At 46.4% G+C, this 27873-nt stretch overlaps 1 protein-coding gene across 6 annotated transcripts; it reads left to right on the forward strand.

Annotated features, from left to right (window-relative positions):
• C13H20orf96 (chromosome 13 C20orf96 homolog) lies at positions 3425-24664 on the forward strand. 6 transcript variants are annotated; one of them, XR_001919050.1, is made up of 12 exons: positions 3427-4661; positions 4947-4995; positions 5460-5568; positions 14902-15014; positions 17281-17439; positions 17975-18074; positions 19097-19254; positions 19335-19436; positions 19634-19720; positions 20409-20527; positions 24266-24416; positions 24477-24664. XR_001919050.1 is itself a non-coding variant. In XM_005688339.3 (11 exons), the coding sequence occupies exons 1-11, from the start codon at positions 4642-4644 to the stop codon at positions 24324-24326; spliced, it is 1077 nt and encodes a 358-aa protein (XP_005688396.2). In that variant the 5' UTR covers positions 3427-4641; the 3' UTR covers positions 24327-24653. The 6 variants fall into 6 exon arrangements, 4 of the variants coding, with proteins under 4 accessions (XP_017913159.1, XP_005688396.2, XP_017913161.1 ...); XM_005688339.3 differs by having other exon boundaries at positions 24266-24653; XR_001919051.1 differs by lacking the exon at positions 19335-19436 and having other exon boundaries at positions 3429-4661; positions 19097-19152.

Below are 27873 nucleotides of genomic sequence, written 5' to 3' on the forward strand. Positions count from 1 at the left end.
CAACTTACATTCATGGTTCTATCAGCACACAAGCTGAGGCTCTTTATTTTCCCAGGTGCTTATTAACATTGTTTAATTAATTAACAATGCAGCAATTTTAACAGGGTAACGTGGTCCAGAGAAAACTGTTACATTACGCACTTGACATTTCATTAAAAATTTTTCCTTAAAACTGAAAGGTTTCATTGTGAGATACATTTCAAATGTACTTTATTAAATCTGATAGCTAATTAGAGCCTAAGCAATCATAAAAAAAATTACACAATAATATTCAATCAAAAGTTATTTTTCTGGGCATATTGACATATGAATATAGTTTTCTTTAAAAAAGTTAATCTCCAGCAAAAGCAGATATTTGTTTGCTTTCTAGGAGAGATCTAGGAGGACAGGAAAGAATGAGGAGTGTTTATAAGAATAGACCAGTAGCTCTTTCCATCAGGGAGGTGGTGCTCATCAATATTGAGTCTCAATACTCAGATGACTTTCTGGTTAAAATCATTTGTTAAGATAGGTGATAATTGGGCTATTTTTATCTTGACAACTGAGATAAAACTATAAACCCGTCAATGTTTAGGGACCCAGAACCAATTTATTATTATTTTAGCATGATTATCCTTTCAAGTTATCATAATGTGTTACTGGCTTCTTGTCTAAGAATATACAGGGCCTTAAGGTGAGAGGTTTTGGGGTAAATGACTAGCAAATAAAAATCAAAGACTGCCTTCAGGAGACCAAAGCCAAACCCACTGCCTGATGGACAGGATTACCTATTAACCCCATCATTTTGGAGTCTGCCTAACACCAGAAAGTCCTTTAAGTTCTGATAGCCACCTGCAGACAAGAAGGGCTGTTGAAATTTATTTAGTTAGGCACATTGAGTTACTATTGCTGTTTGGAGTCTGTTTCTGAAGACTTTCCATTATAGCTTAGTATAATTTTTTTCAGGTAAGAAACTTGGTTTCAACTGTTTCTTGTAGTCCTAAAAGTATTTCCTCTGGGATTTTCTCCACATAGAGAAGTTATCCATATAACTTTTTTTAAACAGTCTTCCTAGCTTTGGGAAGACTTTGCCCTCCCTCCAACACACACACACACACACACACACACACACACACACACACACACACACACCCCCATATGAACATAACCAAATCAGCTGTAAAGTACAGCACACAGAAATGACTGTCAGCCTCCTGTGAGGACACTGAGTGCCATCTCTCCCATAAGTCAGTCAGCAATCTGCATCTATTCCTGAGGAGAAATCAACTGAGTCCCTCTGCTCTTGTGGTTTCTCCAAAGACAGCCCTTCCCATAACAGCTATTCTGGACTTTATCCACCGTGTTCATCTCATCTGCATTTCAATGCTTCCTCCCACTCAACAGTCAATCCAGGAGTTCTTCAGAGGGACTTCCCTAGTGGTCCAATGGCTAGAACTCTGCACTCCCAATGTAAGGGGCCCAGGTTCCATCCTTGGTCAGGGAACTAGATCCCACATGCTGCAACTAAGACCCTAAGACCCAGTGCTGACAAATATTTTTTTAAAAAGAGTTCCTGGGAATTGTTGGAAATACTGATTGCATTTTACTTTGAAAGTCTTTCATCTGCTTCAAAGTTGTGAAGATGAAATAATCTGCTATATCTAAATGTCTGGTACAATGTATTATGAACTCCCAAAGTTTTCCAGATGTGAAGCTGATCACAGCAACCCCACACCATGCATAAAGTGAGCCCCACCCCAGGGCTCGAAAGGTAAGGGAATACCTACACTCCAGTAAGAATGCGTGGCCTTGTTGAGCCATTTAGGACTTTGTCTCTTAGCCAAGGATAATGTTGTAACAAATCCAGCTAGCATTCCTATTGCAGCATCAGTACCAAGGAGAATTCCACCTTTAACCAGGAAAAGCCAGTCATCAGTGGATACTAGAGCCTCCAGCTGGCAGGACAGCTCTGTGATCCCAGTGCCTTCTGTCTCCATGTTTATCTAGTCTCCTTTCCTTTTAAGGGCATGACCAAAAACTGCACGTTTCTTCTGCTCACATTTGCCAAAACCTAATCACATGGCCTCATGTAGCTACAAGGGAGGTTGGGAAATGAGATCTTTATTTTTATTTATATTTTCTTTACTATTTATTTATTGAAGTATAGTTAATTTACAATATTGTGTGCTTTTTGCCATAGCAGTCTCTTCTGTTGACCACAGGGTGCAGTGCTATTTAAAACATTTTCCTGTGATTTTTAAGAGGGGGAGAAAGTTGGGAGCTCTGGCTGGCCTAGTGTTCTCTCACAGAGTGAAGTAAGCCAGAAAGAAAAACACCAATACAGTATACTAACACATATATATGGAATTTAGGAAGATGGCAATGACGACCCTGTATGCAAGACAGGAAAAAAGACACAGATGTGTATAACGGACTTTTGGACTCAGAGGGAGAGGGAGAGGGTGGGATGATTTGGGAGAATGGGAATTCTAACAGGTATACTATCATGTAAGAATTGAATCGCCAGTCCATGTCTGACGTAGGGTGCTGCATGCTTGGGGCTGGTGCATGGGGATGACCCAGAGAGATGCTGTGGGGAGGGAGGTGGGAGGGGGGTTCATGTTTGGGAACGCATGTAAGAATTAAAGATTTTAAAATTTAAAAAATAAAAAAAAAATTAAAAATAAAAATAAAAGAGAATTATAGAGACAAAAAAATAAAATAGATTTTTAAACATATAGAATGATAGGTTTAAACAATTTTATTTATTTTATTTATTTATTTTGGCTATGTTGGGTCTTAGTTACAAGATGCAGGATCTTTTGTTGTGGTGCATGGAGTCTTTAGTTGAGTTATGCAGGCCCCAGAGCATGCAGGATTCAGTAGTTGCTGCACGTAGGCTTCTCTAGTTGCAGCTTGTGGGTTCTCTAGTTGCTCCTTGGCATGTGGGATCTTAGTTCCCTGACCAGGGAGCGAACCCGAATCTCCTGCATTGCAAGGCAGGTTCTTAATTGCTGGATCATCAAGCCTTGCGTTCTATGGAAACATTCCCCTGTTGAAGTGTGACTGATTTCAAATTATTTTCTCCTTCCAAATTATTTTTTAAAACAGGAATGCACTTTTAAATCTGTGCTCTGTCTATCAAAACTGAGGTGTGGAGAGAGAACTGGAGTGGGGTAAGGGTGGGAGCTGGTACTTGTAAGTCTTGGAGTGAGGGGGAAAATGGGGTGTTTGTTTGTATGGGTGGTGGTGGGAGTAAGCAGTCGGACTCTACATTACTTTGAAGGTATTGCTGACAGATTTGGATGTGGGATGAGAGATGAGTCAAAAGATGAGTTAAGAATGACTCCAGGGGAATTCCCTGGCAGTTCAGTGGTTAGAGCTCCGCACTTTCACTACAGGCCACGAGCCTTCCTGCATGTGGCAAAAAAAAAAAAAAAAAGACTCCAGGAAGAGGGTGTCCTGCCACTTTGAGTTGGTTCTGGAGAAATATTGAGTGTTAGTTGCCTCTCAGGTACCCAAATGGAGATGCTGAGTAGGCAGTTGGATGTATGTGACTGGACGAAGATGGAGAGGCTGGAGATGTGAGTTTAGGAGGCACCTGGGTAAAGATGGCATCTGAAGTCACAAGACTGAAAGGGAGCACGAATGGATAGAAAAGAAGAGAGGGCTGAGTCCGAGTCCTGGGGCAACCTGGGCGTAAAGGGAGAAAAAGAGAAACCAGGAAAAGAGAAGAAAATGAGGTGGGAAGCAGCTCTAGAGAGTGGTTTCCAGGACACCATGTTAAGAAAGTGTGTCAAGGAGGGAGTGATCCATTGTGTCAAATGCTGCAAATAGGCTGAGGAAGATGTATACAGAGAAGTTTAGCAAAATGGAGCTCACTGGCAGTGCTGACAGTGGCAGTTTCAGTGGAGAGGGGGAGAAAGCCTGATTGAAGAGGCAAAAAGGAACGGGAAACAGTAGGCAAACCTCTTTAGAAGTTTTGCTTTAAAGTGAAGCAGAAATGGGAGGGTAGCTGGATGGGAACTGTTCGCTTTTCTTAACAGAAGAAATTAAAATATGTTGGTAAAGCAGTGAGAATAATACAGAGAAGAGGGTGATGGAGAAAATGGGGGAAAGTCCTGGGGGAAAGTCCTAGAGAAAATGAGAAAGGACAGATTTCAGTGCACAACAGTAGGAATCGAGGTCAGCAGGCAGTTTACAGAGTCTCAGGAGGGAGGCATGTGGGTGGGTGAATGAGGTGATGTGAACCTGAGTTTACTGATTCCCATGATTTTCCCGGTGAAACAGGAAGCAACGTAATTAGCCAAGAGTAACAATGGAGAAGGACTTGATGGAGGTTTGTTGAGAGGAGGAATATGACATAATTCTTTAGCATGATAGGCGGGGCCAGCTGAGGGGAATTTGAAACCGCGATGCGTGGAATGTGGAGAGAGCTACTTTTTCCAGTGCGATATTGGTCCCTCTAGGCGCTCGGTAGTCTGCGTCCGTTTCCTTGGAGACCGAGACAAGAGAGAAAGCATCAGGTCTCTCTGGAAAGTTTGAGTGGCCTTGGTTACCGCGCGATCCACGCTGAGACAAGGAAGTTGGAGAAGCCGAAGAAACAGGCATCCCCCAAAATCGGGGCCCCAAAGCCTCGGGACTCTTCTTCCATTCTCCCAAATGGCGCGCGACTTTCCAAAGTATGTGAAAAGGGTACGGAGGGCGGTGGAGTGCGCATGCGTGGCCCCCAACCCAGCGCTGGCTGGATCCTCTCCGGGTGTCATCCCGCTCTTTTGACCCCGCCCTCTCCCCCTCCCTTATCTCCCTAGCCTCGGCTCTCTTGCGTGTTCTCCGGCTCCCGCTAGGCTTCTGTCCTTAGTGACTGAGGTTTCGGGTTCGAGACCCCATCCCAGTTTCACGCTTGCTGCTTGCATCCTCATGGGTTGGGACTAATGGGAGTATTTTCCCGCCCCAACACTCTGCAGACGCAGCCACTCTGGGATCGGCTCCACAGTCCCCCAGTTCCAGGTTCCGGTGAGTCCAAGAGGGCGAGGGTCGGTGTGGGGGTGGGGCTTGCTGACCCGGGGCGTGCCTCAGAACCTCAGTTTTCTCACCGTCTTATCAGGAGGTAAGGATATATTATGCTGCTGTATTCTTTATCTCTGATTGCATATCTGCTTTCCTATCGGGTCTTTTCCATGCCTTCTGTTTCTCACAGTTCTTAGCACCTCCCCGCCTGGATATGCTTAGTAAATTCTGGCTGGCTGATGCAAACTTGATAACATTTAGGGAGCACTTACCACATGCTTTACAAATATCTTTTGGAATGTTTGTACCAACCTATGGAGGTCGGTTTTTAAATTCGGTCCAGTTTACAGATGAGAAAATTGAGGCTCAGAGAGGTAAACCCGCTTGGTCAAGGTTACAGATATCAGTAAGGGGTGAAGCTGGGATTTGAGCCCATGAACTGTGTGACTTATTTGTGTTGTGTCTGGTAGGATTATGTTCCATGGCAGCGGTCCAAACAGAGAGCCAGGCCATCTACTCTGCCTCCAATCCCACAGACTGTGAAAAGCAAAAGGAAGACCTGGTCTACCGTCCAGCCAGGTGGGCAGAGGTCCTTGGGCTCTGGAGAAGAAGGTGGGGGCAGGATGGGGTAGAGGTTCTTGGCCCTTGGTGACAGCATTTATATCAGGGCAGGCTAACTGCTATAACAGTCCCTAGATTTGAAGTATTAATATAGATGTTTGTTTCTCATTTATGTCAAAGTACATTTGTGGATCTGGGGGAAGGGGATAATCTTTTTCACATGGTCATTCTGGGGTCTAGGCTCCTTCACCTTGTGACTAGGACATCTTGTAAGGTCCTGAAGTCCTCTGTTGGGTCCTTTTGCATCCAGCAGAAAGAAGAAAGTGAGCAAGAATATGGATGATCTTGTGGACAGTTCTTTTTCAGGGCCTAGACTTGAAGGGACACATATCATGCCCACTCATATTCCAGTGTCCTTAACTCAGCCACATGCCCACCCTTAACCCTAAGGAAGGAAAAGAAAACAGTTTGGTGAACTTGGGATAATCTCTGCCACATCACTGTCATGCCTTCCAGGGGAGTTCTGAGGCCTTGGCTTAGGCAGATATGGATTCAGATCTTGGTTCTCTCATTTACTCTCTTGGGAAAGTCATTCATCTGTCTAAGTTTCTGTTTCCTCATTTTTAAAATGAGGACACTAATACTTACCTGATATGTTTGTTGTGAGAATTAAATGAGAAGATCCATGTAAAGCCCATTGTTATTCAACCTTATGAGACTCAGCACTCCTTTTAATGACACATATTTTATAATATTCCTTTAGTATCCTGAAATAAACTTCACAGATAATATAATCTACCTATATATAATTTAAAAGTTAATATAATGCCCTAACTGTAAAGTAAAGAAAAAATACAAAAAGAAATGAAAATACCAAGAAAAAGAAATGGAAAAAGGCAAAACGGTTGTCTGAGGAGGCCTAACAAATAGCTGAGAAAAGAAGAGAAGCTAAAGGCAAAGGAGAAAATGAAAGATATACCCACTTGAATGCAGAGTTCCAAAGAATAGCAAGGAGAGATAAGAAAGACTTCCTCAGTGATCAATGCAAAGAAATAGAGGAAAACAATAGAATGGGAAAGACTAGAGATCTCTTCAAGAAAATTAGAGACACCAAGGGAACATTTCATGCAAAGATGGGCAAAATAAAGGACAGAAATGGTATGGACCTAACAGAAGCAGAAGATATTAAGAGGTGGCAAGAATACCCAGAAGAACTATACAAAAAAGATCTTCATGACCCATATAACCACGATGGTGTGATCACTCACCTAGAGCCAGACATCCTGGAATCCGAAGTCAAGTAGGCCTTAAGAAGCATCACTGTGAACAAAGCTAGTGGAGGTGATGGAATTCCAGTTGAGCTATTTCAAATCCTGAAAGATGATGCTGTGAAAGTGCTGCACTCAATATGTCAGCAACTTTGGAAAACTCAGCAGTGGCCACAGGACTGGAAAAGGTCAGTTTTCATTCCAATCTCAAAGAAAGGCAATGACAAAGAATGCTCAAACTACTGCACAATTGCACTCATCTCACATGCTAGCAAAGTAATACTCAAAATTCTCCACGCCAGGTTTCAACAGTACATGAACAGTGAACTTCCAGATATTCAAGCTGGATTTAGAAAAGGCAGAGGAACCAGAGATCAAATGCCAGCATCTGTTGGATCATCGAAAACGCAAGAGAGTTCCAGAAAAACATCTACTTCTGCTTTATTGACTATGCCAAAGCCGTTGACTATGGATCACAACCAAATGTGGAAAATTCTTAAAGAGATGGGAATACCAGACCACCTTACCTGCCTCCTGAGAAATCTGTATGCAGATCAAGAAGCAACAATTAAAACTGGACATAGACTAACAGACTGGTTGCAAATCAGAAAAGGAGTACATCAATGCTATATATTGTCATCCTGCTTATTTAACTTATATGCAGAGTACATCATGCGAAATGCTGGGATGCATGAAGCACAAGCTGGAATCAAGATTGCTGGGAGAAATATCAGTAACCTCAGATATGCAGATGATACCACCCTTATGGCAGAAAGTGAAGAAGAACCAAAGAGCTTCTTGATGAAAGTGAAAGTGGAGAGTGAAAAAGTTGGCTTAAAGCTCAACATTCAGAAAACTAAGATCATGGCATCCAGTCCCATCACTGCATGGCAAATACATGAGGAAACAATGGAAACAGTGACACACTTTATTTTGGGGGGCTCAAAAATGACTGCAGATGGTGACTGAAGCCATGAAATTCAAAGACGCTTGATCCTTGGAAGAAAAGCTATGACCAACCTGGATAGCATATTGAAAAGCAGAGACACTACTTTGCCAACAAAGGCCCGTAGTCAATCTATGGTTTTTCCAGTAGTCATGTATGGATGTGAGAGTTGGACTATAAAGAAAGCTGAGTGCTGAAAAGTTGATGCTTTTGAACTGTGGTGTTGGAGAAGACTCTTGAGAGTCCCTCGACTGCTTGGAGATTCAGCCAGTCCATTCTAAAGGAAATCAGTCCTGAATGTTCATTGGAAGGACTGATGCTGAAGCTGAAACTCCAATACTTTGGCTACCTGATGTGAAGAACTGGGTCACTGGAAAAGACCCTGGTGCTGGGAAAGATTGACAGCAGGAGGAGAAAGGGACGACAAAGGATGAGATGGTTGGATGGCATCACCAACTTGATGGACATGAGTTTGAGCAAGCTCTGGGAGTTGGTGATGGACAGGGAAGCCTGGCATGCTGCAGTCCATGGGGTGGCAAAGAGTCAGACACGACTGAGTGACTGAACTGAACTGAACTGAAGGGAACTGTAAAGTAAAGGAAAAGGCAAGTTATTTATATTTAAATAGCATAGGTTTCAGTATGTAAATGTTCAGGATGGAGCCCACTGGAAGACATGAGCAAGTCATCAGAAGCTTACTCATAGATGCGGCGTCATGGTGAATGTAACAGTTGCAAATGCTGACTGACAGACGATGGAAATTGGGGACTCAAATACCAAGGGGGATTTTTCATTGCAACCCGATTTCCAAAGTTGTGTTATCTCTTACTAAAGTTCTAAACAAAACAAGGCACAATCTTCCCCTGATTGTAGCTGCTTCGTTGGAAAATTCAGCATTATGTTGTTGTTTAGTTGCTAAGTTGTGAATGACTCTTTGTGACCCCATGGACTGCAGCACCAGGCTTCCCTGTCCTTCACCATCTCCCAGAGTTTGCTCAAACTCATGTCCATTGAGTCAGTGATGCCATCCAACCATCTCATCTTCTGTCACTCCCTTCTCCTCCTGCCTTCAATCTTTCCCAGCATCAGGGTCTTTTCCAGTAATTTGGCTCTTTGCATCAGGTGGCTATAGTATTGGAGCTTCAGCTTCAGCATCAGTCCTTCCAGTGAGTATTCAGGGTTGATTTCCTTTAGGACTGACTGGTTTGATCTCCTTGCAATCCAAGGGACTACTGGTAATCTTCAATAGCACCGCAATTTGAAAGCATCAATTCTTCGGCGCTCAGCCTTCTTTATGGTCCATCTCTCACATCTGTACATGACTACTGGAAAAACCATAGCTTTGACTATATGACCCTTTGTGGGCAAAGTGATGTCTCTACTTTTTAATATGCTGTCTAGGTTTGTCATAGCTTTCCTTCCAGGGAGCAAGCATCTTTTAATTTCTTGGCTGCAATCACTGTCTGCAGTGATTTTGGAGCCCAGGAAAATAAAATCTGTCATTGTTTTTGCTTTTTTCCATTTTTATAGTTACATGTAAAACAAAATCAGGTTCTGGGATCAGATCATAATCGGATTTTACCTATGTCAGTATCTAGTAGGACTTAGAAAAGTTAAACAAGATAGGAGAATTTTATGTTCTATGGGGTTGTCCTGTCTGGGAGATGTTGGACCCTTAGTATTTATGTGCACCACAGATTCCCCCAGCAGTATATGTAAATACCCCTGTTGAGCTGTTGAGAGTCACTGATGTAAAGTGATGAGCACACGACATTGTGATAGTGACAGAATTTTTGTCTTTGGCCCTAGACCCTATTCAAACAGCATCTACAAGGAAACGCTTGCCCTTTCCTTTCACTGGGAAAGCAGTGAGGTATGTAATAGACACAACCACAACCAGAACAAGAGCAATTAACATATGCCAAGGACATATGTGCTAGATACTATCTGAGCAATTTACGCATATCACTTCATTTAATCTTCCCAATAGCCCTATGAGGTGGGTGCTGATGTTATCACCTCCTCTTACAGATGAGGAACCTGAAGCACAGACAGGTGCAACTCCCAAGGTCACACAGGTAGGAGGGGGCACAGCCAGGCTGTGATATTTGGCAGTTTGGCTCCAGGACCCAGAGTCAACCACTGGAGAAATGTAGACCTAAGCTGGTGTTCCAGTGTCCCTTCTTGCTAGCAATTCTATTTAAGTTACTGATCCCAGCCTCAGTTTCCTTCCCTGTGGAAATGGGCACAAAGATTCCTGCCTTATTCAAGTGTAATCTATGTAAATAACAACAGTTAGCATTTGCTGAGGACTCATTTTGCGTCAGGCTCTATTGTCGAGGCCTTATTTGTTCATTCATCCATTCAGCCACTCACTCATTCATTCATAGGTCCATTCAGCAGCAGCAATTTGCTGAGCCCCCGGTGTACACAGCATTGGGCTGAGTGTTGTTGACTTAGGAGAAAGATTGGTTTCTAGCCGTGGAGAGTTCATAGTCCCAACCTCACACATGTAGTTACACAAAACTTTAAATACACTTGTAGGGACTTCCATGGTGGTCCAGTGGTAAAGAATCTGCTTTCCAATGCAGGGGACTTGGGTTTGATCCCTGGTGGGGGAACTAAGGTCCCAATGCCTTGGGGCAACTAAATCTGCTGTGCTGCAATGCTGCAACTAGAGAGCCCACGAGTCACAGCAAAGGGCAGCTAAAAAGAAAAAAAAAATACACTTATAATCGAAGGAGGTCATGATCTCATTCATGGGCTTCCCTGGTGGCTCAGTGGTAAAGAATCCGCCTACAATGCAGGAGACGCAAATGACCAGGGTTCAGTCCCTGGGTCAGGAACATCCTCTGGATGAGGCATTGGCAACCCACTTCAACATTCTTGCCTGGGAAATCCCATGGACAGAGAAGCCTGGTGGGCTACAGTCTCTGGGGTTGCAAAGAGCCAGACACGACTGAGCAACTGAGCACGTACGCATGATCTCATTCACTTCTGGAAATGGTGTCATCACCATTTTACAAATAAGGACACTGAAGCTTGGGTTGGTAGCATGTCTTGTGGAAAGTCATGTCCTTGAGGGTAGCTTTTGAGTATTAAAGAAAGATAAACCTGCTGATTCCACCAAGATGGAGTAGCCCCATTCCTTCCTGGTCCTCCCTTTTGCAACTAAAAATCTCTGGACACTACACAACAGAGAGAGGCTCTGAAACCTGTAAAGAAAAAAGTGGGCTGCTAGAATGGGGAGCATACACCATCATCTGGCCTTCATGCTGAATTTCAACAGGAGATTGTCTGCTAAAAAGAAGATGAAATAGGATCCAGAGCAGTATCTAAAACATCCAAGATACAATCAGAATCACCCGTCATACCAAGAATGAGAAAAATCACAACATGAATGAGAAAAGACAGACACCAACACTGAGATGAATCAGATAGAATTATTGGACTGTTCTTATTTATAGATGACATGACTGTCTACATAAAAAATCTTAAGGAATCTACTATATCTAAAAAGAAACTAGAAGTAATGAGTTGACCCAGGTTGCAAGATATTAGCACAACACATGAAAACCCATCACATTTCTATGTACTAATAATAAATATATAGAAATCAAAATAAAAAATGCAATACATTTAGTCATACCAAAGAAAATGAAATATTTAGGCATAAACTTAACAAAACACATATAGGATCTGTAAGCTGAAATCTATATAATGCTGATGTAAGAATCAAAGAAGACCTAAGTAAATGGAGAAACATACTGTGTTCATGGATTAGAAGACTCAACATCGTAAAGATGTCAGTTCTCAGACTGATTCATGTTTAATGCAATTCCAGTCAAAATCCCAGCAAACTTTTTTGTAGACATAGACAGGTTTATTCTAAAATTTATACAGAAAAGCAAGGTCCTAGGATAGATGAGACAATTTAAAGTGAACAACATTGGAAGAATCACTTTACCTGATATTAATGCCTACTACTTGGTTATAGTAATCAAAACAGCATCATATTGATAGAGAAACACATAGATCAATAGAACAGAATAAAAAACCAGAAACAGCCACACAAATACCCAAGCAATTTTTGACAAAGGTGCAAAAACAGTGGAGAAAAGAAAGCCTTTTCCACAAATGGTGCTAGAGCAGATGGACATCCACAGATGAAAAAATGAACTTCTATTGAAGTCTCACAACTTATACAAAAATTAACCCAAAATGTAAATTTAAAATGAAATCAAAATTAAACGTAAAACAGTAAAACTTTTAGAAAAAACATGAGAGAAAAATCTTTGGGACTCATGGCAAGTGAAGAGTTCTTTGTTTTCGTACCAACAGCGGATTCATAAAAGAAAAATGGAATAAATGGACAGGTAGGATTTCATAAAAATGTATGACTTCTGTTCTTTTCACAGTCTTAACAGAGATTAAGTATGAAGCTATGTACTTGGATAAAATGTTTGCAAACCACATACCTGACAAAGGACTGCTTTGTAGAATATATTGGGAATCCTCAAACTCAGCAGAAAAACAATTCAGTTAAAGAGTTAAAGGCAAAAGACTTGAAGAGACATTTCGCCAGAAGAGGAAATACATATGGTAAATAAGCACAGGAAAAGATGTTCAACATCATTGTCCACTGCTGCTGCTGCTGCTGCTAAGTCGCTTCAGTCGTGTCCGACTCTGTGCGACCCCATCGACGGCAGCCCATCAGGCCCCCGTCCCTGGGATTCTGCAGGCAAGAACACTGGAGTGGGTTGCCATTTCCTTCTCCAATCATTATCCACTAGGACTATGCAAATTAAACCAAAATGGGGTGTCACTGAACATCTATCAGAATGACCAAAATGAAAAATAGTTATAATGTCAAGTGTTGGCAACAACGAGAGATTGGGTCATTCGTTTCTAATGAAACCAAGCACACATTTCCCATAATGATCCAACAGTTGCACTCTCGGGCATTTATTCCAGAGAAGTGAAAACTTACAGTCACACAAAAACCAAACTGTTGGGCTTTTATTCCAGAGACGTGAAAACTTACGGTCACACAAAAACCAGTGCATGACAATTTCACTGTAGCCTGATTCATAATACCCTCAAACTGGAAACAATCCAGATGTCCTTTAATGAGTGAGTAGTTAAAGAAACTATGGTGCATTCCATACCACATAATACTATTCAGAAGGAAAAGGAAAGAACTTTTGATACATTCACTAACTTCGATGACTCTCCAGTGAATTACGCTGAGTGAAAAAAGCCAATCTTAGAAGCATCATATTGTTAGATTCCATTTGTATAACATTCTGGGAATGACAGAACTGTAGAAATGGAGAACAGATTCATGATTGCCAGCAGTGGGAGGAGGATGGAAGGAGAGGGAAATGAGTATGGCAATACAAGGCCCCAGGAGCAATCCTTTGCGTTTGTGGAACTGTTCTGTAACATGCTGGCTTTCAGTGTCCTGGTTGTGATACTGTGCTTAGTTTTATAAGATGTTACCACTGGGAGTAACAGTTGAGGAAATATAAGATTTCTTTGTATTATTTCTTAAAACTGCATGTAATCTGAATTTATTTCAAAATTAAAAGTTTAATTAAAAAAAGATAAATCAGGGCTACCACCACTAATGAAAAGAAATACTCGTTATTAAACTGACAAATCTTCCTAAGTATTTAAGTTCAACCTACAAATGTGATTTTTAAAAACCCTCATAAAGGAGTTTTTGGAACTTGGTTAATTAAATTCCCTTAAACTGTTTAAGCTACGTTTAAAATTTAATATATACATTTTCACTTTCAAAAAGTTCACTTGTTCTGATTAACAAAACCATTGGGCATGTAATGTAATTCTTGTATATCGTATAAATAAACTTCTAAATGTGAGTAATCTTATGTTCTCTTAAAAGTTGTGGTAATTTATATACATTTAATAAGATTGTATTAAACCTTGCAACTTAAATCTAAATCAAAATCTCATTGATGTATTTTGAATTAGAATCACAAGGGACTTCTCTTGGTGGTCCAGTGGCTAAGACTGAATGTAAGGGGCCCGTGTTCCATCCCTGGCCAGGGAACTAGATCCCACATGCCACAACTGAAGATCCTGCATGCCTCAACAAAGATCAAAGATCCCACATGCTGCAACTAAGACCTGGTGCAGCCAAATAAATAAATATAAATACAAAAAAATTAGAATTTCAAGAGTAATGTATTAATCACTCCATCTCTCAAACTGTTTCAAGTAAATATCAGATAATTCATAACTTTAACTCAAAATTACTCTAATTTGCTTTGTCACCTCTGTACTTAATACTAAATTATGGATATAAATCCATTAAAGAAATAATATTTTTCAAAATGAACTGAGTTGCACCTCTAACAGGGCCTTTGAGGGCAGCATCTGTGATGGTTTGTGTGATTTGCCTCACGCCGGTGCAGGACATGCCAAGAGGAATCAGGGATTCTTGGAACATGCCCTCTGAGTGTCTTCTGCTCTGAATTATTTTCATATACTTCATATCTGGCAGGACCACAGGTTTTACAGGTATTTCAGAGACAGTGTTTTGCTTGGCTTCTATCTTCTCAGGTCGCTGGTAATAACAGTGACAACTGGTAATTTATATTTGCCCTGAATATGTGTTAAGCATTATTCCAAACACTTTAAAGGACAGTAACTTCTTATTTAGTCTTCACGACAATCCTGTGAGGTAGTCATGATGATGATTCTTGTATTATAGAGTAACGGGGAAGTGAGGGGCAGAGAGGTCGTGTGAGCTGCCAGATTCAAACCCAGGCTATCTAGCTCATTAGTTATTGCTTTTAACCTCTTTCCCTCCTGAGCTTACCATTGGCCAGCTTGATGGGAGAGATGAGGGTGTCTGGCCATCTCCCGCTGCTACCCCTCACTGCCCCTCTGTTCAGCCGCACAGTCTGTGTGGTATGTGGAAGTTCCCTGGGCTTCGCTGTCCTTTATAACAAGGACCTGAGCAAGGCCTGGGAGCTTATGGATGGATGTAAGCTTTGGCCTCTGTCTCGCTGTCATACACTATAAGGCCATGAGTGGATGCATTTGGGGCCTGGGCTGTCTGACTCTCTCTTTCTCCTGACTCTCTCTCTGTCCTTTCCCATGCCCTAGGGTGGCAATCCAAGCCTACCTTGTGGATGACAAGCCAGCCGAGGAATCCAGTAGAGCTGCGCAGAGGAAAGCTGGACTCTGGGAAGACACAGGCCACAATCCGACTAATGAGGGTATGAGCATCTCCCACAGGCGCGGGGCCGGGGGTGGGGGATGGTGACAGCAAACATGCCCTGAGCGCTTCGTGGGTGCCTGTCTGCAGTCTTGCTCTCACAGCAACCCCATGGGCATGCTTATCATCAGCCCTATTTTACAGAAGGGAAAACTGAGGTGCATGGAGATAAATGACTTGCGCCAGATCACACAGTTAGAAAATGCAATACCAGGGGTCAAAGCCAGTTAGGCAAAGATTTGCCTTTGTGTTTTAGATTCAGGAAAATGATTGGAATCATATTATTTCACTGCATTAGGAATACAATCTAGTGGCTTGTTCATTTAAAAACTCCGGGAAATTAACCTTTCATGAAATACAGTGCATCTTGAAGCAAGACTTAGGAGCTTCCTATTAAAACTTTTCACATCAACTGACAGAACTTTTGATCATTCATTTTCTCAAAATCTATTGTTTATTGTGGCTTCTGAACAATGTTTCAAAGTACTTGAAATGAACTAGAAGAAGTGGGGGCATTAGTGTCCATAGCAGAAAGTAACATACCAAATACTATAACTACTACAAAATATTATAGAAGAGTTCCTAACTTCTTCAGGAAGGTTTTTAATAGCTCAGTGAACAATGACTGATAAAGAAATAGGGAGAAATGTATTTGCCTTGAAATCATTTTTTCCCTTTAACCTTCAATTTTGCAAAAATGAGTTATTAGAGGCAGCCCAGTATTCTTAAAGGAGGAACTCATATTTCTGGTGTTATTTTTATCCTGACTTTAGAAGGGTTATGTGTTTTTGTTTGGTATGAAACATGAACCTGGATAACTGGCTCTAAAACCTGTGCTCCTAACCAGTTCCTAATACTCTTATAATCATTCATTTGTTTAGTCAACAAATATTTGAGCATCTACTGTGTCCCAGACCCTGTTCTAAGTGTGGGAATTCACCAGTGATGTGGCCTCTGACCTTAGGGAGCTTCCAGTCTACTAAGGGAGACAGATAACAGACAAGATAGATAAAAATATGATATGTGTAGTGAAGATAAGAGCTATGAAGAAGTATAAAATAAGGTTTGGGGGCTAAAGGGGCACAGAGGAGGGGGTAGCCATGACCATTTTAGGAGGGTGGTCAGGGAAGGCTGTCAGGGTGGTGACATCTGAGGCAGGAATGCTCCAGGCAGAAGAACTGAACTGCAAAGGCCCTGAGGTTCATAGGAGTCCCGGGGCTGCTGTTGCTGTGTGCAGAATGGGCTGTGGGGACAAGGGGGAAACAGTGCAAGAACGCAGAACCGACCCAGTTGGTTTGTTCTTGGGGTTGGAGTAGGATTCTGTCTCTGGCCGTCAGCTTCAGGACAGTTTTTTATTCAAGCAACAACTCCTGAGAGGGCCAGCGATGTGTCAGGCACCAAGCTGGGTGCTGGGGAGATAGCCATGAACATGACCCCAGAATCTGTGCTATGATGGAGCTTATACTTTAGTGCGGAGACGCATAACAAATTAAAAAACCTCCAAAGAATATTTACTCATCAGTTGATTTAGCCCACCCTTATGGAGCTCTAGGCACTGTTCTGTGTGTGTGCTGGAGATAACAGCTGTGACAAGACAACCAAAGCCCCTGCCCTCCTGGCTGTAAAATTCTAGTTGGGAAGACAGACAAGAAAGAAGAAAATAAGAAAAATATGCTTAGTGGTCCAGCGGTTAAGACTTCTTTCAATGCAAAGAGGGTTTCCCTGGTGACTCAGGGTAAAGAATTCGCCCGCGATGCGGGAGACCATGATTCCATCCCTGGGTCGGGAAGTTCCCCTGGAGAAGGGAATGGCAACCCACTCCGGTATTCTTGTCTGGAGAATCCCATGGACGGAGGACCCTGGCGGGCTACAAGTCCATTGGGTCGCAAAGAGTCAGATACAACTCAGCGACTAACACACACACATAGATTCACTGATTCTAAGAAGCCACTGGTAATAAGGCGCACCTTTATCTTAATAACTAATTAAATATTTTTCAACTAGACTGTAACACGCCACCAGCTGTAAGATACAGCTCCACCCCAGAGTATGAAATTATGGGAAAATGGGTGTTTCAGAAAGGATGAAATAATTCAAGGTGCTCTGACCCGCAGACAATAGAGAACAGCCGCCCAGCTCGGGTGGCATTTATCAGTCGGGGCCACAAGGGGGCGGATTGCGGCGGGAGGGAAGTGGTCCCTGGGCTCCCCGAGGTGCCGGCCGGCCCCGCGCACCGCCGCCTCCTTTCCTTGTCTCTCCGCCCGCAGACAATGCTCCGGAACCGGCGAACCTCGTACCAGGAGCTCTGCGACCACGAGGACTTCCTCACCAAGCTCTCTGGGGAACTGATCAAGACCATCCAGGACACAGAGGACGGCGCGGCCCTGAAAGTGCGCATGTTGCTGCAGCAGCAGGACGTCTACACGGTGATTCTCCCCGCCTTGGCCCCGCAGCCCCGCCTTGGCCCCGCAGCCCCGCCTCCGCCCTGAGCCGCCGTCCAGCCCGCGACACCGCCCCTGCCGAGCCCTCGGGCGCCCTCTCCTGCTTTCTCCCGGCCTCTCCCGGCCGGTTGCATAAGCTCCTTCCTCCGTCTGGAAGATAGCATCTTTTACACACTCCGCTCTCCCCGCCCCCCGCACCCCTACCTGGTCCTTGGAATCAGACTGGGGGTAGGGTGGGGGCTCATCCCAGTTCAGCACTAGTTAGCTGGAAGGCTCTGAGTCAACCTCTGAGCCCCATACAAGTGGGGCACAACGGAGTTGCACCTGGCACACAGGAGGTGTGGGCCCCAGTGTGGGGTTGGGTCTGGGGACTCCTCTGAGGAAGTACTGAATTCTCTGACAGTCCTTGCTTTGGCAGCACCAGTGGAAGCGAGGGTGGTGGGGTGGCAGTGGTGGTGAGCTAACCACCCCCGCTCCCCACCCCCCACCCCCCACCCCCCACCCCCCGCAACTTCCACAGACCATCACTGACATCTTGGAGTACTCCAACAAGAAGAAGCTGCACCAGATGAAGTGTGAGCTCCAGGAATGGGAGGAGAAGGAGGAATCCAAGATCCACAGTAAGAATATCTCCGCGGATTAGTTGACCCTCACCTGGCTCTCTAGGGGAAGCCATCAGGCCCACCACCTCGCTTCTGAGGCACAAGCCGACTGCTAAGATGGACAGCGACAGCTTGCTTATCACTTAGCATTTGCAGGCCCTATGTGCTTTGTTTTTATGGGCATACTTTCAGTCCTTACAACTCCCTATGAGGCAGGGGAGTTTTTCTTTTCTCTCATTTTACGGATGAGGAAACTGAGGCTAACGGAAGTGAAGTAGCCTGCTGAAAGTTATACAGCTAGGAGCCAGCATCCAATCCCAGCCTGTCTGTTTCCTGCCAAGGTTCCTCTGGGAGTTGGTGGCTAGGCAGGTCACTGGTCACAGATTTGTTGAGCCTGTGGTTTTTTTCCCCCTGGTGTGTCAGGCAGCTTCAGACACTTGGGATCCCCTCTGTGGAGGGTGGCAGGATAGACTGCCTTTTTTTTGGCTGCTCAGGGTCTTTGTTGCAGCTCGTGGTCTTTCTCTAGTTGCAGAGCACAGACTCTGGAGTGCACAGGGCTCAGTAGTTGCAGTTAGGAGGCTTCTCTAGTTGTGGTGTGTGGGCTTAGTTGCTCTACAGCATGTGGGATTTTAGTTTCCCGACCAGGGATCAAACCCTCATCCTTGCAGATTCTTAACCACTGGACCACCAGGGAAGTCCCAGGATAGGCTGTCTTAATCCTGCCCTGTCACCCCATCTCCCCAGGCTTGGTGCCGAGGATTGGGCACCGGGATAGTTTGTTTCCTCTTTTGGGTAGGTTGTTGCTTCTTCTCCTGTGAAGGCAAAGCTCTTTCTGGGGGCTTACCCATCCATCACCTCCCAGCTGTGTTTGGGCTCGTTTCAGCCCAGACCCCCAACCTGATGAGATCAGGAGCGTTCAGGGTGGTACAGCCGTAGACCCAGACCCCAATCCACTGGCTAAGGAGAGCTTTGCTTCTCGGGTGGCCCTGGAGCTGTCCTTGAGGGACAATCCTGCCTTCTGTCCCTCCTGATCTCGTCAGACCTAGAGCAGCAGGTGGAGCAGCTGGATGCCCAGATCAAGAAGGTCCGTGAGCAGGTGAGCTTTGTGAGCACATACAAGGACCACGAGTACCCCATCAAGTTGGTACAGGTGGCCAATCTCGTGCGCCAGCTGCAGCAGGTGAAGGACAGCCAGTTGGTAGGTGAGCCCCTGGTTTTGCCTCACCTGACCTTGTGCGAGGCAGGATTGGTGGCCAACACCTTCCTGCCGACCCCTAGGATGAGCTAGATGAACTCAGTGAGATGTGCAGAATGGTCCTGGCGTCTATGTCCAACCAGATTCAGAATAAGAAAAAAAACCTTCTGAGGTCTTTGGTGGTGGTGAGTAGCCAGCCACTGTGGCAGGTATCCGGGTCCTGCCCCCAGCCCTGCTTTCTTAACCCTTTCCTCTGCCCTCAGGCCCACCACATGCCCATCTGCTACCCAGGGCAGGGGTAGACACTGGGGCCAGTCTAGGGGGCCAGACTTCTAGGGGGCCCCTTCTAGGGGGCCAGAAGAAGATTTTCCTTCTTCCACAGAAAATCCAGCGTGCCAATCAGGAGACTCTCCTGCAGAAGACCTGGAATACCCAGGTTATACTGAAATACATGGACAAGTTCCGAGAAGTGAGTGGGTGGCGATGGTGGTGGTCCCCCCTGTGCGAGAGCAGGGGGAGTGGGTGGTCCCCAGGACCCTGGGCGGGGTCAGGCTTGTGCTGATCTGGGGCTCACAAGGTCTCTGGTGTTAGTCTTCCTCCTTGGCTGTGCCATTAATGCCACTCATCTTCCATCTGAGAAGAGAGTTTGTCCTGGACTAGGCCTTGCCTCATTAACCAACACCACCAGCCGTGACCCATCGGCAGCATCACCAAGCTTCACCCACACAACCATCACTTTACTATCACTACCCACTCCTTGTCTTCACCTCTTCATTCTCGACATTGACCATCACTCAAGACCATGTTAATGAATTCCATGATCACCACCCTCTCACGGTAATTTTTGTTATCTTGCACCTTTGTCAGTTGTCTGCGTGAATGACCTTCATCACCTCCACCAGCCCCCACTAATTCTCACTGTTGAGCACTGCCACCCCCTTGCAGCCTGTCTCCCTCACCTTTTTCAGCACCATCAAACGTTGTCAGTAACTCATGAGCCAGCCCTGCCCTGCAAGGAGAGAGCCCTGCTTTGAAGTCCAGAAGTCCCAATGACAAAGCCCAGGCCATTTCCCTAGATGTTCTTATTCACGCATTTTGTCCTTTTCTTCTATTGGTTGGGGGATGTTTGGTTTCTCACTTTCCCCTGCTTTCCTCAGTTTATAGACCGTTTTGAGGAGGAAATACCCAGATTAAGGGCTGAGATGGAACAGCTGGAATTTCAGATCTGGGAACCCCGAGAGATCGTGTTTGCGGACGTTCTACTTCGGAGATCCAAGTAGGTGGTCCTTGAGCAGCGCCTCTTGCACTAGACATGCTCTGGGCTTGAGCAAGCTCTCTGTTCTTGGGGGCAGCCTAGGGGAGAAGGCAGGACCTGTGCAGGGGTGCAGGAGACTGGGTGTTTGCCACTGACCATGTGGCAGCTGTGACCTTCTGCCATCTCTTGGCCTGAGTGTCCATCTGCACATAGCAGGCTGAGTTAGGTAATCTCCCTGGCCCCTTCCAGTTCCAGATTCCGTGTCTCAACCAAGTGGGTGCACCACTGAGCTCCCAGGCTGTTTAGGAAGACGGTGTTGAGTAGGGTGGTTAGCTCCAGGGAAAAATGGGCTGGAAGGCACCCTGCGAGGAGAGAATGGTGTTCTCTCTGTGGGGCAGACTTCTGGGACCCAGAGGAAGAACTTCCTTCCAAAATCAGTTCCCTGCCCGAGCTCCTAGAGGGCAGCCCCTCCCTGTTTGAGCGTGGGGATCCCACCAGGCCATGCCTCTCCAGGTGGGGCAGTTCCTGCCATCTGCCAATTATTTTCCTTCTCCTTAGCTTCTGTGTCTGTTTCCTTCTCTTCCTCTCCCTTCCCTTCTTCCTCCCCTACCTCTTCATTCTTCTCTTCAGTTCAGTTCAGTTGCTCAGTCGTGTCCAACTCTTTGCGACCCCATGAATCGCAGCACGCCAGGCCTCCCTGCCATCACCATCTCCCGGAGTTCACTCGGACTCACGTCCATCGAGTCCGTGATGCCATCCTTCTCTTAAATTTCCTTAAAAAGTGCTGTCAGATCTACGACGGGCCTATGGAGCACCAGGCATGGTGAGGGCAAGCAGTCCTTGGCTGTGCCACCGCAGAGCCGAAGACAGGACCAGACATAATTGATAATGAGCCACAGATAAATGTTGTAGCTGAGATGAGAGCTGCTGAAGAAGAGGTGTGGATGTGGTGACAGGAGAGCGTGGCCTGGACAGAGAGGTGTCTGGAGTGGCAAAGAGGTCTCCCTAAAAATGTGACCTTTTTTTTTTTTTGACTGTGCTGAGTCTCCATTGTGGTGCACGGGCTTCCCTAGTTGTGGTGCGTGGGCTTAGTTGCCCCATAGCACGTGGGATCTTAGTTCCCAGAACAGGGATCGAACCTGCATCCCCTGTATTGGCAGGCAGATTCTTCACCACTGGACCACCAGGGAAGTCCTGAGAATGTGACGTTTTTAAACTAAAGTCTGAGGGATTATTCCTAGAAGTTCACTGGGCGAAGGGGGCTGAAGGGGAAACTGAAGGAAGAGCATTTCTAGGTAGTGGTGTTGGCATCTCGAGATGTGCTACGTAGGCTCCATTGTCCCTACCTGAGCTCTGGACACACTGAAATAAGAATGAAAGGGGCAAGGGTGACATGGGCCAGACTCTCACTTTTATCTGATAGAGCTGATTTTAGAGAATGTAGCTTATATCTCCAGGCATGTTTGCTTCTGAATACTAACGCAGAATTAGGCAAATGGAGTTCTGTGGTCAGCTGCATGGAAGCAAAGGAGACTGTAGTCCTTGCAGGCTGCTCATTACTGAGAGAGAATTGGGCAGGGCTACCCAGGTCCCATTCCTCTCTCTAGACTCTGTTCTGGTTGTTATACCTCCTTCCCGGGCAGAGTGAGTAAAGAGATGGAGAGAAGCCAGGAGCAGTATGCCCACTGATGATGTATGCCCATTGATGACAGTATGCCCATTGATGCCCTTCCATGGACAGGGAGACGCCAGGAGTGGGAAGACGCTGTCTCCTCCTAGAATATGGGAATGGCACGCTGCTAAGTAGAACTTTTCCATCCAAAACATGCACTGGAATCACCTGGAGATCTTGTTGAAAAGCAGATTTTGAATCAATAGGTCTGGAATGGGGCTCAAGAGTCTACATTTCTAAGAAGCTCCTGGGAGATGCTGAGGTGCCAATCCCTGGATCACAGGCTGAGCAGTGAGGCTGTAGATGTGTGTTGGAGGGAAGTTGGTGTTTATGGGGAGCTGAGTGAGGTTGGACTGCAGAGTGATGGGGAGAGTAATGACAGGCCCACCCTTCCATGCAGGGCCCTGTAGACCAAAGCTATTTGATCCTGAAAGCAAAGAACTTTTTTTTTTTTTGCCCATACTACTTGGCATACAGGATCTTAGTTCTCCAACCAGGGATTAAACCTGTGCTCCCTGCAGTGGATGTGTGGAGTCTTAACCACTGGCCCACCAGGGAAGGCCTAAGTAAAGACTTTTCAAGCTCAGTGATGACATCAGATTTGCATTCCAAGAAAAGACACTTTGAAAAGAATATGGAGAAGATATTGGAGAGGCCATGTTGAGAGTCCAGTTGGTGGTGATGGCGGTTGTGTGTGGAGGGGGTGGTTGGGAGTGACTTGGCTAAGATGGGTGGCAGAAGAGAGAAGAGAGATGGACGGAGTGGAGAAATATTTAAGAAGGTAAATCTGTAGGACTTGGTGATATTTGGATATGGGAAGCACAGTACAGGGAGGTGTCAAGAATGACCCTTGGGTTCCTAGCTTTTGTAACAGGGTGGGTAGTGGTACCAAACCCAGAGAGAGGGAAGACTGGGACTAGGGGTGAAGGATGCATATGTAGCTCAATCAGCAGTTGATTTGGACATTGAGTCTAAGTTATGGAGACCTGAGCATGGAGCTGACAGGTAGGGAGCTGAGGGTATAAGTGTAGATCTCAGAAGACAGACTTTGGCTGGAAATGGAAATTTTGGCAATGCCAGTACAAGCTGGAATAACCTCAGATAGGTAGATGACACCACCCTTATGGCAGAAAGTAAAGAGGACCTAAAGAGCCTCTTGATGAAGGTGAAAGAGGAGAGTAAAAAAGCTGGCTTAAAACTCAGCATTCAGAAAATAAAGATCATGGCATCCAGTCCCATCACTTCTTGGCAAATAGATGGGGAAACAATGAAAACAGTGACATTTTATCTTCCTGGGCTCCAGAATCACTGCAGACAGTGACTACAGCCATGAAATTAAAAGATGCTTGCTCCCTGGAAGAAAAGCTATGACAAACCTAGACAGCATATTCAAAAGCAGAGATATCACTTTGCCGACAAAGGTTCATATAGTGAAAGCTATGGTTTTTCCAGTAGTCATGTATGGATGTGAGAGTTGGACCTTAAAGAGGGCTGAGTGCCGAAGAATTGACACTTTTGAACTATTACTGAGTGACTGAACAACAGTGCAGAGATGCTTTTTTTTGAGCGATTTCCAATGTATAGAACAATTGAGAGAATACTATGAGGAGTACCCAGTTACCCATCTAGATTTAGAATTTGTTATGTTTTGGCCATATCGTCTTCATCTTCATTTCTTCCAGACCCTCCCCATTTGCCAGGTGAGGAAACAGAGGCTTGCCTGGGGTCTGTCCCCAGTGAAGGCGGGAGGCTCAGAGAGGAAAAGCAGTGTTTGAGGCGACACAGAGCCAGGCTTCCAAAACCGTCATTCTGACTCCAGAGGGAGCGCTCATCCTGAAGGGCCCCAGCGCTTGAGAGCTGAGCTCCTGCTCCCTGTTCACCTCAGACCTCTGTAGCGGAACACGAGTCCTGCCAAACCAATTCCTGTTTCATTTTGATGTGCGTGTGTGTGCGCGCGCACAGGTTGTTTTGGAATGGGGCTCCCCAGTACAAGTGTTCTAAAGAGCAGGGTTCCCCTGAGGCCATGCTCCCCTACCTGCAGCTCTAGTGCCTGGCCTCTTACACCCCCGCTTTGCTCTTCCCTACAGGTGCACCCCCGACATGGACGTCGTCCTCAACATCCCTGTGGAAGAGCCGCTGCCCTTCTAGATGGCGGGGCTGGGGGCCAACCCTCCTTCCCCGGTCTCTTCCCCTTCCCCGGAGCCTTGAGTTCTCCCCTAAGGCCACGTCCCCATTCAGGTCCCCTCTTCCTCCTCCCCGGAGCCTTGAGTTCTCCCCTAAGGCCACGTCCCCATTCAGGTGCCAGTCTGCAGTTCCTCCCCTCCTCACTCCCTCCCTCTTTCCCCCCTTTCTTTCCCTCTCTCCCTTCCTTTCTTCTTTCCTCTCCTGCCCCGCATTCTTTCAGAGCTGCTACTTGGGCCAGGTAGGAATTCCTAGGCGAGTCCTTTTTACCAATAAAGTTGGGCTTTCCCTGGTCTTTGCCAGTGCCTGGGGCTTCCTAAGGCATGGTAGGAATAGATTTTGTCTTAAGAGGTGGATAACTGTGCTGCCTGCATCTGGGGCTCAGAACTTCTCAACAAGTGCTGGAGGGACCCCCTGCCTGAGGCTCCATGGTTCTGTGGCTCCAGCCGCCCCCTCCCTGGTGCAGTGGGAGCCCAGTTTTCCCCCTGATTTGTGCCCAGATCTTTTGAGACCAGTGCCCAGGTGGAGGGGGGACGCCTGGAGTTTGATACCCCTGGGAACTTGTTGAATCTTCACTGCTGCCTGTCCATCTCTCTTACAGTCCAGTTGTCTGTCTGTCTACCGCCTGTATTCTCACTGTACGTGGACATGAACACCAACTCACCCTCGGGTGCCCGGTAGGGCACCATTCCCCATCACATGGGCTTCCAAGGTGGACTTAGAGGGGTGATGCTTGGACCCCCTTCAAGCAAGGGCTTGTTGCTGGGGTTACTGGGAGGGGCATTGGCAGGTATCCTCCAGCTGCCAGTCCCATCAGTGTTTGTGTGAGGTGGAGAGAGCCCCGGCCCCTTCCCACTTCTGATGATGCTCAATGTGCAAACACCAAAGGCGCCTCTGGCTCCACAGCTCCCTGGAGGGTTGGCAGAAACTGCCCCTGGGTCTGCACTGTAGCTCAACTTCCTTGTCTTCCCAGCCCTGCCTAGCCCTCTCTTCTCTCCCTCAGCTGATCCCCAGGACATGCAGTAATCAAAGCTTGTACCTTGCGCTGTCTCAGAGTTGGCCTCCCTGGGGACCTAGTCTACCTCCTACTCCCAAGAACCTCTGACTACTCACAGATCCACTCTGTGTTGGGAGATTTGGGGTTACAGGCGACAGAACACCCAAGTCAAATTGGCCTAAACAGTGAAGGGCTCAGGTACATATTTCTAGATGAGGTGAGGCTTTAACCAGAAATCAAGTGATGACACCAAGGACCTGGTCTCCTTTTTTCTCGTTTGTTTTCCACGTGTTTCCCCTTGCTGAGGTCGGCACTCCCTGTGGTCCCAGAATGGCTGCCAGCATCTCCTAGGGGGTTATGATTCTTTGTTCATGTCCTGCTAGAAAAAGAGAGTGTCTGTATCCCAGAATTTTCAGCCAATGTCTTTAAGATTCACTATGGCTGGATCAGATCACAAGCCCACCAGGAATCAGCCTAGGAGGTGAACACCTGCTAGTTTAGTCTAGACCCCTGGAGCAGGGGAAGGTGTGGACGGGCTGGGCACATGACCCAGGCTAAGCCAACAGGCGCCCCCAGAAGCTCATGGATCTCCAAACAGAAATGGACAGTGTTGAACATCATCATAGCAAATGCTTAACTGGAACTTCTTACATCTGTCAGCTTATCATATCGTCACAAGAACAACCCTAGGAGGTGGGTATTGTGAGCATTTTCATTGTTACAGAGGAAGAACCCAAAGCATAAAGCTGTTCAGTGGATTTTTCGAGGTCACCAGGCTGAAAGTGGTAGAGGCAGTTCACTTTTAATCAGTGCACTGTCAGGAGCAGAGCCACCAGGTGTCATAGGAGCAGAGCCACCAGGTGTCATAGGAGCCAATTAAGTCCAGGACTTCCCTGGTGGTCTAGTGGTTAAGAATCCTCCTGCCAGTGCAGTGGACACAGGTTCGATCCCTGGTCTGGGAAGATCCCATATGCTGGGGGGAGACTAAGCCGGTCAGCCACAGCTACTGAAGCCCGCATGCCTAGAGCCCCATGCTTCACAACACAAGGAGCCACCACAGTGAGAAGCCCGTGCACAGCAGGGAAGACCCAGCACAGCCAAAAAAAGGGTCCAAATGAAAGTAACGGTCCAGCTTCAATTGCTCACTTCTGTAGCATAAGGAAGAGGCTGCTAAACTGGAGAAGCTCTGGCATCGCTCCCTTGAGTTTTCTGCTTGGGATGAATGGTGCCATTGGGTGGGGTGGGTCAGTACCAGGGTGTTCTCACTGCTGGGGCCCTGTGAACCTGGGGGCCGGAGCTGGGGATTGGGGTGGGGGTGGGTGAAGTGGGGAAGGGAGTGTAGGGATGGCTAGGAGCAGGAAGGTCCTGAGTCCTCAGTCAGAGTGGAGACAAGTGTCTTCAAGGTTTCTCCTCTACCCCTGATAAGGGGGAGGCACCTGAGGAGGGCCTTGGGCAAAGGCTACCCCCTCCCTTGCTGAAGGTCTCCGAAGGAAGCTGGGCTAAGAATGTAGGATGGGCCAGGGGCTTGAGTTCTTGGCTGTGACCCCTCAGAGACTGCGTGCACTGCAGGGGAACCACGCTGGTGTGTGGGGGGCAGGCAGACTTCCCCACCAGGCCTGCTGGGGAGAGCCTTTGTAACGGCCTGTGGTTGTGCCTGAGAAGTTACAGGTATGCACTTCTCTATGGGGCTTCCATGGTGGCTCAGCATAAAGAATCGGCCTGCAGTGCAGGAGAGGAGGATTCAGTCCCTGGGTTGGGAAGACCCCCTGGAGGAGGGCATGGCAACCCACTCCAGTATTCTTGCCTGGAAAACTCCATGGACAGAGGAGCCTGGTGGGCTACAGTCCATAGGTCGCAGAGTTGGACAGGACCGAAGTGACTGAACATACACACATAGATATGCATGTGCACACACACACACACACACACACACACCTGTGGGCTTTCCCTGGTGGTGCTAGTGGTAACACACACACACACACTGACACACACACACACACACACACTGTGGGCTTTCCCTGGTGGTGCTAGTGGTAACACACACACACTGTGGGCTTTCCCTGGTGGTGCTAGTGGTAACACACACACACACACTGACACACACACACACACACTGTGGGCTTTCCCTGGTGGTGCTAGTGGTAACACACACACACACTGTCACACACACACAGTAGGCTTTCCCTGGTGGTGCTAGTGGTAACACACACACACACACACAGTCACACACACACTGTCACACACACACTGTAGGCTTTCCCTGGTGGTGCTAGTGGTAACACACACACACACTGTCTCACACACACACACACACACACACACACACACACACACACACTGTAGGCTTTCCCTGGTGGTGCTAGTGGTAAAAACCCACCCGCCAATGCTAGAGACATAAGAAAAGTAGGTTAGATCCCTGGGTCAGGAACATCCCCTGGAGGGGGGCATGGAAACTCCCTCCAGTATTCTTGCCTGGAGAATCCCATGGACAGAGGAGCCTGGTGGGCTACAGTCATG

This window comes from Capra hircus, chromosome 13, assembly GCF_001704415.2.
Source record: "Capra hircus breed San Clemente chromosome 13, ASM170441v1, whole genome shotgun sequence".
NCBI classification, from domain to species: Eukaryota; Metazoa; Chordata; class Mammalia; order Artiodactyla; family Bovidae; genus Capra; species Capra hircus.

Excerpts from the sequence above, each read along its gene's own strand:
- C13H20orf96 (XM_005688339.3), top strand. The coding sequence starts at position 4,642 with ATGGCGCGCGACTTTCCAAA. Across the intron at positions 4,662-4,946 it reads ATGGCGCGCGACTTTCCAAA|ACGCAGCCACTCTGGGATCG; the intron begins GTATGTGAAAAG and ends AACACTCTGCAG. Across the intron at positions 19,437-19,633 it reads TTCTGAGGTCTTTGGTGGTG|AAAATCCAGCGTGCCAATCA; the intron begins GTGAGTAGCCAG and ends CTTCTTCCACAG.